Source organism: Salarias fasciatus, chromosome 9 (genome assembly GCF_902148845.1).
Source record: "Salarias fasciatus chromosome 9, fSalaFa1.1, whole genome shotgun sequence".
In the NCBI taxonomy this organism is placed as follows: Eukaryota; Metazoa; Chordata; class Actinopteri; order Blenniiformes; family Blenniidae; genus Salarias; species Salarias fasciatus.
In genome coordinates, this window is record NC_043753.1 from 25,591,147 (window position 1) to 25,604,708 (window position 13,562).

The following is a 13,562-nucleotide window of genomic DNA, read 5'->3' on the forward strand; positions in this document are numbered from 1 at the left end:
GATGAGTGATGGAAGCTTAAAGTCTGAAAACAGCCTGAGTGAACGCAGCCAGGAAGATGGAGTGTCCGAGGAGGAAGAGCAGCAGCATCGTCTTCCTCACTGACCAGCACTGAAAGACAAAGCAGAGAGAGAAGGAGAGGCCTTCAATAAGGAGAGAGAGAGAGAGAGAGAGCGAGAGAGAGAGAGACAGAGAGCGAGAGAGAGAGAGAGGAGAGAGAGAGAGAGAGAGAGAGAGAGAGAGAGAGAGAGAGAGAGACAGAGAGCGAGAGAGAGAGAGAGAGAGAGAGAGAGAGAGAGAGAGAGAGGGGCTGACCTCTGCCTGCTGCTGATTCTCTGATATGATGTTCTCCTGTTCCTCTGATCTGGTTCTGTTTCCATCTGTCGACACAAAGTTCAGTCAGAGAAAGAGACAAAGATTGACTTCATGGACTTGTCCAGGCTTCTGCTCCATGAGGACCAGTGAGGACCGCAACTTTCAGACCAGGACTCTGGTCTTCAGTTTGAGGTTGCAGTTTTCAAAGACTTTTTTATAACCTGGAGAAAGCCCCTCTGGCACAGCTCAGGCGGAGGAGGTTATCGACAGTGACAGCTTTTCATAACAGGAGTCTGCCAGGATCTGGGGAATCCACCAGGATCTGGGAAGTGGTCTATCAGGATCTGGGAAGTGGTCCACCAGGATCTGGGAAATCCATCAGGATCTGGGAAATCCACCAGGATCTGTGAAGTGGTCTATCAGGATCTGGGAAGTGGTCCACCAGGATCTGGGAAGTGGTCCACCTGGAACTGGGAAGTGGTCCACCAGGATCTGGGAAGTGGTCCACCTGGAACTGGGAAGTGGTCCACCAGGATTTGGGAAGTGGTCCACCAGGATCTGGGAAGTGGTCTATCAGGATCTGGGAAGTGGTCCACCAGGATCTGGGAAGTGGTCCACCTGGAACTGGGAAGTGGTCCACCAGGATCTTGGAAGTGGTCCACCTGGAACTGGGAAGTGGTCCACCAGGATTTGGGAAGTGGTCCACCAGGATCTGGGAAGTGGTCTATCAGGATCTGGGAAGTGGTCTACCAGGAACTGGGAAGTGGCCCACCAGGAACTGGGAAGTGGTCCACCAGGATTTGGGAAGTGGTCCACCAGGATCTGGGAAGTGGTCTATCAGGATCTGGGAAGTGGTCCACCAGGATTTGGGAAGTGGTCCACCAGGAACTGGGAAGTGGTCCACTAGGATCTGGGAAGTGGTCCATATTTTCCAGGCGGATGTTGTCAGTGAGATGTTTGGGGGCAGGACAGGTGCAGCGCTGTTTGGTGGTGGTTGGTGGAGGATTTAGGTCTTTCTGATATTAACGACTAGACCAAGCTGTTTGTGCTCTTTTGTAAAAGCAGAGAGAACGTCCTGTAGATCTTCTGAGAGGAAGAGGGCGGTATCATCTGCATACTGCAGCTCCATGATGGACGTGCTGCCAGTTTGACCTTTAGCCCTGAAACGGTGGATGTTGAGGAGCTGACTGTCGGTTCTGTATATACTTTGGACTCGCTGGTTCACGTTTGCTTGTGAAATGGGGGATAGAAGCAACAAAGGTGGGGAATAGCGTTGGAGCGATGAAACATCCCTGTGTCGACCCTCACCCAACCCTAACCAGCCAAAGGGCCTGGCGGTTCACTGGGTCCAAGGCCTTGCTGAGATCTTTGAAGGTTATAACGGTTGGTTTCGCTCCAGGCATTTATCCTGGAGTTGACGGGTCGTGAAACTCATATCTGTGGTTCCTCGGCTTGGACGAAGTCCTCTCTGTGGCTCAGGAAGAACGCTCTCTGACAGAGGGGCAACGGACTTGGGGGACGAGGAGGGAGGCGTGATGGCCTGACCCCCAGCTGGGAGACACCTGCTGTCGCTCCAACAAACAGCCCACAGCTCCTCACCACCCGGGAGCACCGAGGAGAACCGGGATGCTCACACAGAACAGGGACTCCAAATCCTGAGACAAGGCCGGGGACACGGAGCAGGACAGACAAAATGAATCAACAAATGGAACAACAGCAATCAGACACAACGAGGGGAAGCGACACAGCCTGAAGCGAGATACAGAATACACCACAAACAGACAGGCCCAGACACACTGCACCACACACACCTCTGGTGTCTCCACAGTGGACCAGCTGCTGATCTCCAGAGCCTTCTTTGTCTTTTACTGGATCTTTAGTCTCTGAACCTGTTTGAACGGCTGCCTTCAATTTAGGTTAGGACTATCTTTAGCCTTGCAGTGAATGCTGTTTTACCAGGTGAAGAGCGATTTCCATCTCACGTCAATGAGCAGCTGGTCTCCAAGTCATTCTCAAACCAGTGTTGTTCTTTTTGCATCTCGTGACCGAGGACGCTTTTGCAGCAGTTCATGATAGCAGTTGAAAGTGTCCCCCAATGTTTTCCACTGTCCTCTGGACACTGATTGGACGAGGCGGAGCTAAAAGCATCTTACTGTTGTTAAGGTAAGCTGTTGGTCGGTGGTGTTGTCCAACAGCTCCATGTTCAGCTTTGCCCCGCTCTGCCTCTTCTGCATCTTCTTTACTGCTTCAGGCCGACAGACATGATGGAGCGAAAGAGGTGGAGGTCGGTCCAGCAGAGGGATGAGGTTCCCCCGCTGTTCCCTCACTGCTCCTCCACTGTTCCTCCACTGTTCCTCTGCTGTTCCTCTGCTGCTCCTCCACTGTTCCTCTGCTGTTCCTCTGCTGCTCCTCCACTGTTCCTCTGCTGTTCCTCTGCTGTTACTTTGGTGTCTAAATCTAAGTTAATCTGACAGTTTCAATATTTTCCATCTGTAGAATAAAAAAGTATTTCTATTGTATTGTATGATTCTGTTCTATTCACTTCTATATTTCTGGTAACCATGACAACAGTCTGTTCCTCTGAGTGAAGCATTTCAGGTTGTATTGATGTGAAACACCTCTGATCCTGGACAGGAAGGCGTGAAGCTGGAGCAGCAGGTCTGTGAGGAGGATCCACAGCAGCCAGGCTGAGAGTCCTGCAGGGTACCAGGGCCGGGGCAGCAGCAGGGTCTGCAGGGCTGGACCCTGGAACACACACACCACTGACGCACACACACACACACACACACACACACACACACACACACACACACACACACCATTGGTGCCAGAGAAACAGAATTGCAGTCAGCAGCCAAAGCCCCTGCTGTACGCTGGGTGTCCAGCGGTCAGGCGTCTCCACAGCAGCATCGTTCTTTCTCCTTCTTACCAGCGAGTAGGTGAGTGATCGAGCCCACTGCGAGGTGCGTCCAGCGGAAGAAGACCCTCCTGCCGACACAAGGAGCTCAGCGTGATCCAGCTGCATGCAGCCGGTCTGACAGCACTGACGAGCTCCAGGAAAACATCGCTGCATTCTGCTGAGCTCAGAATCACTGAAACACCCGTAAACTGCCCGAAACAGCACTTCCTAAACTCCTGGGTTTTGTCTGAGGTAGGGTGGCGGAAAGGTCACATGAAGGTCATTCTGCTGAGGTGGAGTCTCACCTGGGGGACTGAGGAGCAGGTCTGAACCAGGCGGAAGTCCCCTGGAGGACGGACAGCGTCAGAACAGCACAGCCCATGGAGGAGTGGGAACCTGCACTCTGAGAGGGACAGATGTGTTCTGAGTGTCTGGACCTGCAGGGAGAGCTGAGTGTCGTCAGTAAGAGGAATGGTATTCTATGTCTGCTGACGACACGGCCGAGGGGGAGCAGGTAGATGGTGAAGAGGGGCGGACCGAGGACAGAGCCCTGGAGGACGCCACAGGCGACAATGTGGGGACGGGACTTAGCGTCCCCCAGGGCTACGAACTCAGTCCTTCCTGTGAGGTATGAGTGAAACCACTGGAGGGCGGAACCAGAGATACCAAGGTGGGGTTGTAGGCGGTGAAGGAGAATAAGACGACAAAAAAGAAATAAGACAATGAAAAGCAGCGGATTTGAACTACAGACCTGCAAACAGGCATTACAGCCGGGTAACTGCAGAATATGTCAAGGCACATGAACAGAGAGTGAATGAGTGAATGAGCATCACTCAGGAAGTAGCTTCACTCTGAATGCAGCCTGTGAGTGTGTGTTACGTCTCCATCAGATCTCAGTCCTACACACACTCTGACACTGGAGAAAGAAACAGGACAGACACACACTTATCTGAGTGTGTTCATACACACACTTCGAGAACACAGCGGAGGCATGACAAAAGAACTGTTTTCTAACAACTTAACCAGAAACGTAATCTGTATCTTAACCAGCATCTCATCAGGAAGTGTAGTGTCCTGAAACTTCAGAGGGAGCTCCAGGTGTGTGTGTTGCCTGGCAGGAAGCCCATAGATGTGAGGTCCTGTCAGGTGTGTGTCTCTCTCGCTGTAGCTGTCCTGCATGCTGCCTGCCAGTAAAAACCCAGTCCTGCATCCTGCTTGAGCTTCATGGTCACAATCCCTGCGTTGACACGAGACTTTTTATTCCTCCATAATTCCTAATAAAGCATTCACCTCGTCCAATCAGAATGCTTCGCAGACCCCGGCGTCAGACAGGATTTAATCCCCCGTTTCTCCCATGTAAACACCGAGCTCAGGAATAGAATTCTGAATTACTTATTCCAGAACGAACCATTTCTAAATTAAAAACGCCATGTAACCACACTCTGTGCTATACTGGCAACGAGGACAATCTGGAGGAGCATGTTCAGAGTTTCTCTGTGGATGAGCTGCTTGAAAGACTGGACTGATCAGACTGGTGGAAGTGAAGAAGACACCGGCAACTCAGAGGGCAACAGCTGGAGGAATACTGAGAAATACTGAGAAATAATGGAGCACTTCTTCACTGCAAAGCACTCTCTCTCTCTCTCTCTCTCTCTCTCTCTCTCTCTCTCTCTCTCACCTTGCTCCATCCTCTCCTGTACAGGAACGGCAGAGTGAAACCAACTGCAGTGAGCACCAGAGCGAGAACCATCAGGGTGCGATGAAGCTGCAGAGGGAAGAGAGGGAGTGTGTGTGAGTGTGTGTGAGTGTGTGTGTGTGAGGGGGATAGGGGGATTAACTTCAGAGATGTGTGACTGTAATGTACCTGGAACCAGAGTGTGTGTCCTGGCCGAGACCTGCTGGACCACAGGTGTTTGCAGTGGCGAGCAGCGAGGACGCCGCAACTGGCCGTCCACATCCAGGCCGTCAGCATCAGCACACCTGAGAGAACAACCACATCCAGAAACAGCATCAGCACACCTGAGAGAACAACCACATCCAGAAACAGCATCAGCACACCTGAGAGAACAACCACATCCAGGCCGTCAAAATCAGCACACCTGAGAGAACAACCACATCCAGAGGCACCATCAGCACACCTGAGAGAACAACCACATCCAGGCCGTCAAAATCAGCACACCTGAGAGAACAACCACATCCAGGCCGTCAAAATCAGCACACCTGAGAGAACAACCACATCCAGGCCGTCAAAATCAGCACACCTGAGAGAACAACCACATCCAGAAACAGCATCAGCACACCTGAGAGAACAACCACATCCAGGCCGTCAAAATCAGCACACCTGAGAGAACAACCACATCCAGAGGCACCATCAGCACACCTGAGAGAACAACCACATCCAGGCCGTCAAAATCAGCACACCTGAGAGAACAACCACATCCAGGCCGTCAGCATCAGCACACCTGAGAGAACAACCACATCCAGGCCGTCAGCATCGGCACACCTGAGAGAACAACCACATCCAGAAACAGCATCAGCACACCTGAGAGAACAACCACATCCAGGCTGTCAACATCAGAACACCTGAGAGAACAACCACATCCAGGCCGTCAGCATCAGCACACCTGAGAGAACAACCACATCCAGAGGCACCATCAGCACACCTGAGAGAACAACCACATCCAGGCCGTCAGCATCAGCACACCTGAGAGAACAACCACATCCAGGCCGTCAGCATCAGCACACCTGAGAGAACAACCACATCCAGGCCGTCAGCATCAGCACACCTGAGAGAACAACCACAGGCAAGCTGTCAGCATCAGCGACACCTGAGAAAACAACCACATCCAGAGGCAGCATCAGCACACCTGAGAGAACAACCACATCCAGAGGCACCATCAGCACACCTGAGAGAACAACCACATCCAGAGGCACCATCAGCACACCTGAGAGAACAACCACATCCAGGCCGTCAAAATCAGCACACCTGAGAGAACAACCACATCCAGAGGCACCATCAGCACACCTGAGAGAACAACCACATCCAGGCCGTCAAAATCAGCACACCTGAGAGAACAACCACATCCAGGCCGTCAGCATCAGCACACCTGAGAGAACAACCACATCCAGGCCGTCAGCATCGGCACACCTGAGAGAACAACCACATCCAGAAACAGCATCACCACACCTGAGAGAACAACCACATCCAGAGGCACCATCAGCACACCTGAGAGAACAACCACATCCAGGCTGTCAACATCAGCACACCTGAGAGAACAACCACATCCAGGCCGTCAAAATCAGCACACCTGAGAGAACAACCACATCCAGGCTGTCAACATCAGAACACCTGAGAGAACAACCACATCCAGGCCGCCAGCATCAGCACACCTGAGAGAACAACCACATCCAGGCCGTCAAAATCAGCACACCTGAGAGAACAACCACATCCAGAGGCACCATCAGCACACCTGAGAGAACAACCACATCCAGGCCGTCAAAATCAGCACACCTGAGAAAACAACCACATCCAGGCCGTCAGCATCAGCACACCTGAGAGAACAACCACATCCAGAAACAGCATCACCACACCTGAGAGAACAACCACATCCAGAGGCACCATCAGCACACCTGAGAGAACAACCACATCCAGGCTGTCAACATCAGCACACCTGAGAGAACAACCACATCCAGGCCGTCAAAATCAGCACACCTGAGAGAACAACCACATCCAGGCTGTCAACATCAGAACACCTGAGAGAACAACCACATCCAGGCCGCCAGCATCAGCACACCTGAGAGAACAACCACATCCAGGCCGTCAAAATCAGCACACCTGAGAGAACAACCACATCCAGAGGCACCATCAGCACACCTGAGAGAACAACCACATCCAGGCCGTCAAAATCAGCACACCTGAGAGAACAACCACATCCAGGCCGTCATCATCAGCACACCTGAGAGAACAACCACATCCAGGCCGTCAGCATCGGCACACCTGAGAGAACAACCACATCCAGAAACAGCATCACCACACCTGAGAGAACAACCACATCCAGAGGCACCATCAGCACACCTGAGAGAACAACCACATCCAGGCTGTCAACATCAGCACACCTGAGAGAACAACCACATCCAGGCCGTCAAAATCAGCACACCTGAGAGAACAACCACATTCAGGCTGTCAACATCAGAACACCTGAGAGAACAACCACATCCAGGCCGCCAGCATCAGCACACCTGAGAGAACAACCACATCCAGGCCGTCAGCATCGGCACACCTGAGAGAACAACCACATCCAGGCCATCAGCATCGGCACACCTGAGAGAACAACCACATCCAGGCCATCAGCATCGGCACACCTGAGAGAACAACCACATCCAGGCCATCAGCATCGGCACACCTGAGAGAACAACCACATCCAGGCCATCAGCATCGGCACACCTGAGAGAACAACCACATCCAGAGGCGGGACCCTGAGGAGCCTTGACACGTTTCCATACCGTTTGGTTTTTTGTTGTCTTGGTTTCAGGAAAGTTTCATGTTTACACGGCAATGTTCTGGGGATGCTGTCAGTTCAAACTGCAACAGCAGAAACAATGGGGACGGTCATTCTGCCAGTCTGATCTGAACATCAGTGCTTTGGCACCATCATTGAGTTTTTGTCAAAGCAGAGAAAAGTGGACGCAGACTGCAGTGGATGGGAAAGCGGTGTGTTTGGTGTGTTGACAGCAGGTGTCAGTGCGGAAAGAACAAAACGCTCATCGCCACTGTGAGACTCTTCATGCTGACAAACACAAGTTTCAAGGACGACAGAGAAGGGGGGAGGTGAATGAATCGTCGGCACGTCTGAAGAAACAAAAGTGTGTTTAGTCAGATCCCAGAAATCAGTGATTCTGCAGTGAACGCCAGTGACCGGACTGCTGGTGGACTTTTAAGCTTCAGAGCCGTTCAGTGAGGGGGACTTGTGAAAACATAACGCTGAAGGCTGTTTGTTGAGATTCATTGCTGTTCTATGAATCCCGGATGAGCAACAGAAGGCAGTTCTGAAAGCACGGAATGTTACATATTGTTTGAGAATTTATACCAATAACATCACTTTTGACTTCTGGGTGACCCCGGAAAGATATTAATTCCGGTGTTACTGTATCTCAGGTTCGGCTCCTATAGAATTTTCTCGCATGATCACGAGAATTCAGAATGACAGAGTGCTCTGACTTTCTATTTCACCCCTCCTGACTGCCAGAAGGCATCGCTGAAAGCACTGAATGATGTATAGCCACAAGGAATCCCAGAAACCAGTCTCACTGAGAAGCCTCTGCAGAGCCCAGGACCAGGCCCAGTGGATGAGGAATGGCAGTGTTCATGCTGTACAACCTAGAAACAAGGTGCCGGCCTCACCCAGGAGGCAGCAGCACATATGTCATCCAGGGGAACTCCCCTCAGTGAGGCCCACCGCCCTGGTGGAGTGGCAGCACACACCTGATGGTAGAGGGCGGTTTGCCACCTGACAAGAATGACGATTGGCATCCATGATCCAGTGGGATAAGTGGTGCTCGGAGAAGGCAGAGCTTCCGTCAGGGCCTCCATAACAGACCGAGACTGTTTGGAGGTATGAATTTCCATGGTAGCATCACTATGGCATCCCAGGGCTCTTACTGGGCACAAGAATTCCTCTTCGTCTTGAGGAACCCTCAGTGGAGAGCCACATCGTGCGAGCCGTACAGGTTAACAGTCTGTAGACCCGACAGCACCTTTGGGAAAAGGGCAACGTTTGGACTTAAGAGTGGTATGCCTAACAGCCGGATTCCAACAGAGGCATGATGGGCTGTTGGACGAAGCGTGTACCCCACCCACGTTTCGCCAAGGTAATGGCCAGCAATATGTGGCGCCCGCTGTAGTACCCCTTTTGCCAAGGGCTCACAGGGAGGCTAACAGAAACTCTCCAGCACTAAGTGCAGTTCCCATGCTTGGGCCTGTGGGGCTCTCGGGTTGTGAAGCCTCAGAGAACCTTGGAAAAAGCTGACACCAGGTGGTGAACCCCAACTGTGCCATTTGCAGCTCTATCAAGTCGGGTTGATGTTGCTGCCTCATACATCCTCAGGGTAGATGGAGGACGACTTCCCTCCAGAGGAGCCTGCGAGAATCCAAGACCTTGGGGATCAGCAAAGCAGCTGGTCCCCCCTGCAGATGTTGGACCACTCAACAACTTCCCACCAAACTGTCATGGTGCAGCTGGGTGGACAGCGCTCTGAGTATCAAGATGGTCCGTACAGCTGCTCAGTAGCCAATCAGGCCGTCCAGTAGCCAAACATATGAGTGGAGCCAATGAGCTTCACTGCAAAAGAGTGTGCGCAGCACAGGAAACCATGCACAAGAAACCACCCCGGAGCTGAGCAGAAAAGAAGGAACAGCAACAGCATGTGGACATTCTGACAGATTCTCTGGGGTGTGTCAGATGAGAGGATCCTGGAGGCTGGTGGTTCTCCTCAGGGGAACCCAAGCAGACAGTGCGTCAGTTTCAAGCACCGCCCCCGTGTGGAGGCACCACTCTCCTGGTGGAGGATTCTGGTGGCCTAGGGAGTCTGCTCGTGAGTTCAGGCCCCTGCAGATACAGCACCTACAGGCTGGGCAGACCGGTCGCAGTCCGCCTGAGACGTCGCTGGGAGTCCACAACCAGACGGACCTGGTGCTGCTCTGGTGGTTGATGTAGAAGACGGCCGAGGTGTAGTCTGGCCGTACGAGTACACGCCTTCCTCTCAGATATGGCCAAGAAGCACTTAAGGGCCAGGTGCTCGAGCACCCCGATGTGATCTCCCCCGGGCCGGCAGCCAGGAGAGGGAGCCAGCACGGTGCTTCCCTCTTCCTCCTGCTGCTCTTGCCAGAGGTGCCAGGCGGTGTGGAAATGACAAGTGAGGGTTTTGATCCCCAGAATGGTTCTTCATTTATTTATTGCATTTTGTTCAATCCCAGATTCTCTGTGACTTCAAGTTTAAAGGCCTTGTAGATACACTGAGATGATCTCAGTGAAATTCTGTTCTTAAATTGCGCAAAATTTATCCTCAGAAATGTGAAGGATTTTGAGTTTGAAGTGTTTTGTCAAGAGCATCATTTGTGATGTGTTCATCTTCAGAGTGTTTTGGACCAAAGTAAGACAAAGAAAAGAATGTGAAGCTGTTGAAGGTGTCATGTCCTGACTTCACCGGTCCGGTCCACTCGAGAGAAGCTTGTTCTCCTTCTGGCCCCTGAGCTAACATGAGCCTGACACCTCTGCTCCAGACAGACACTGTTCTTTATTTCCCCGGCTTCAGGGGACACTGGGGACGGTAAGAATGAAAAGTCAAGAAAAATGAAACACGTGAAAGCTGAATGCAGGTCCTCACTTCCTTGTGGTTCTGTAAATGTTTTCTGCATCAGAACCATTTGTTGAAGGACAGTACAGTCTGGGTTTGACTCCTTGTTCCTCATCACTGCTACTTTATAAAGTCCTGCTTGAACTGGAACAGGTTGGGTCCTCTGCACAGATGTGGCCAGATGTTTGGGGTGTGAGGGGCTCCAGCAGAGCGGTGGACTGACCGTGCAGCCTGATGAGCAGGGGGGGCCGGGACCCCCGCAGGTCCTCCGGAGGGCCACTGATCACCGTCTGGCGGCCGGAGACGACGGGCTGCTCCTGGTGTTTGAGGACCGAACCTGAGGCACAAACACAGCTTCCTGTTTTCCAGCCGCTGAGGTGATGTTTTTAGCAGTGACTCAGATTTTCTCACTGGAGCTCCAAAATGAGCAGCCAGTTATTTCAGCCGTGATCATCAGACCGGAAAAAAACTCTGTCGGAAAAAAAAAAAAGCCTTGAAAAAGAACACCGAGGCCAGCAACACACTCTAGACAAGAACAACGAACGAACACCAGGTTCTCTCATTGTTAATGTTCACAGTGTATTGTCCCAGGAAAATATGGACCAGGACCAGGACCAGGACCAGGACTTCAGCATCCATTATCACTAGCTGCTCGGTTCAAGCTATCTCAGCTGTTTTAAATCATTTGAGCATTTTTAGACATGTTTAACATTTGAATGAGTTAGCACATTTAAGTTGGAGAAATTAGATTAAAACCCAGAATGAGTCCAGAGGAGCTGGAGTCCAGAGCACCGACCCACCGACGAGCCACCGTACCTCCATGAGCCCCGCCACAGGCCAGAAACACAAAGAGGCTGTGGTTGAAGCTGAAGCTGGGAGGCAGGACGCTGTTTCTATGGAAACGGCACTGGATGAGCCCGTTCTCCAGCCTCCAGGCTCCACCCCACAGGCTCTCCTGAGAACAAGACCGGAGCACCGGCTCCTGAGGTCAGTGTGTGTGTGTGTGTGTGTGTGTGTGTGTGTGTGTGTGTGTGTGTGTGTGTGTGTGTGTGTGTGTGTGTGTGTGTGTACCTGTGGGTGCAGCTCTGGCTGTGTTCTTCCTGAGACGTACCCGGCTCTGATGGAGACTCCGCCTCCGTCCTTCACACACAGGAAGACGTCGTCGTTCCCCTGCAGCACAGCGGCCGTGGTTATTTGGCGTCTTTTCATTTGGAATTAAATCATCCTCCTTCCTGTTTACATGAGAATGAAGGTTTCCATAGAAACATGTTTTAGCCTTTATAACTGACATATTCACAAACTCCACCTCCTTTTCTTCTCTTTATTCTCTCTGTATTAACTTTGATGTGAAATGTTAAGAACAGAATATTTTAAAGTGGAATTAACTTTTACTCTGACTTATCAGGGAATTAAACTCTGACGTGAACACGGCCATTCCTTCACATCGTGGGTCTGGTTCCACGCTGCCATTCCGGACCATTCAAACCAAGCTTCATGCTTCTTCTTTTAATTGTGGACATGCTAGAGACTGGTCCACTGAAGTCCTCCGAGCTGCTCTGACCCTGTCCTGGGACATGTGAGTCACAGGCGTCTCTGGGTTTCCTCTCACCATCCACTTGTCCAGAGACAGGGCGAAGGACACGTAGCCTTCAGCTGGTCCGCTGAGCTCAAACATCACGCTGCGTCCCGAAGCGTCCGCCGTGAAGGACAGGAAGACGCAGCGGTGGTCCGAGTCCGGGCGGCAGCCCTCCGGCTCCCGCAGGCAGGACTTGGTGAGTCCACATCCCTCTGAACTGAACTGAGGACCAGAGAGGGTTACTTTTCTCATACACAACAAATTTGTGTTGTCCAACAAGTGTGACAGACTGGGACAGTCTGGGTCAGGGGTCTGCAACCTTTCTGACCAAACGAGTCATTTTTGTGACTTTCCACTGAGTCAAGTTCGCTTGGAGCCAAAACCTTTAAAATGAGGCGAATGCAGCTCAGGAAGTTTCATGTATAGTCTTGATTCACATATAAAAAGGGATCTGAAGCAGATCGCCGGTATGGACCAGTGGAAACACTACTTATATGTTCATTTGCACTCTGAGATGCAGCATTTTTGAATGGGTTCTAATGGAACTCAGGCTGTTTTTACAAAATAACTTCACCCCCCCCCCCCCCCCCCCCCCCCCCCCCCCCACGATGAAATGTGATGAGATGAGATGAGATGATATGAGATGAGATGTGATGAGATGAGATGAGATGAGATGTGATGAGATGATATGAGATGTGATGAGATAATATGAGATGAGAGAGATGTGATGAGATGAGATGAGATGAGATGAGATGAGATGAGATGAGATGTGATGAGATGAGATGAGATGTGATGAGATGAGACGAGATGAGATGAGATGTGATGAGATGAGATGAGATGTGATGAGATGAGACGAGATGAGATGAGATGTGATGAGATGTGATGTGATGAGATGAGATGAGATGAGATGATATGTGACGAGACGAGACGAGACGAGACGAGACGAGACGAGACGAGACGAGATGAGACCACTGAGCAGACTGACCGGTGCAGACAGGACTGCCGGGCTGCTGGGGGAAGCAGGAGGGGCGGTGGACGGGGACTCTGTGGCTCCTCTCAGGACCACCAGAGGGCCTGTGATCCTCACCCAGTACACCTGGTAGTCCTGCACCACCGTCACACTGCCAGGACACACACACAGCTCCACACACTGAACAGCCACACCCAAGAGACGGAATAATGAGGTGGAAAATACCAGGGAGGAAGTTGGACAGTGACTCTCACTTCCCACTTCAGCCGCAGGACGGAGTACTCACAGGAACTGGACCGAGTGTGGAGGGTTTCTGTCAGACCGCCAGACTGCCTGAATGTGAGTCTTCCTGGATCCTGTCCTGTGGCTCACTGCCGATCTCTACACACACACACACACACACCACACACACACACACACACACACACCACACACACACACACACACACAC

General features: G+C 51.7%; 1 protein-coding gene across 1 annotated transcript in view; it reads right to left on the reverse strand.

Annotated features, from left to right (window-relative positions):
- Window positions 1-13,562, reverse strand: part of LOC115394274 (putative ferric-chelate reductase 1) — a 25,144-nt gene continuing 11,582 nt past the window's right edge. Inside the window, exons 4-16 of the mRNA XM_030099559.1 lie at window positions 13,398-13,492; window positions 13,127-13,262; window positions 12,175-12,363; window positions 11,637-11,735; window positions 11,382-11,520; window positions 10,789-10,902; window positions 5,077-5,192; window positions 4,891-4,977; window positions 3,518-3,615; window positions 3,243-3,301; window positions 2,932-3,075; window positions 314-378; window positions 1-109 (exon numbers count right to left, since the gene is read on the reverse strand). Coding sequence (XP_029955419.1) covers window positions 17-109; window positions 314-378; window positions 2,932-3,075; window positions 3,243-3,301; window positions 3,518-3,615; window positions 4,891-4,977; window positions 5,077-5,192; window positions 10,789-10,902; window positions 11,382-11,520; window positions 11,637-11,735; window positions 12,175-12,363; window positions 13,127-13,262; window positions 13,398-13,492 — 1,434 coding nt within the window. The 3' untranslated portion in view covers window positions 1-16. The remainder of the gene's footprint in view (window positions 110-313; window positions 379-2,931; window positions 3,076-3,242; window positions 3,302-3,517; window positions 3,616-4,890; window positions 4,978-5,076; window positions 5,193-10,788; window positions 10,903-11,381; window positions 11,521-11,636; window positions 11,736-12,174; window positions 12,364-13,126; window positions 13,263-13,397; window positions 13,493-13,562) is intronic.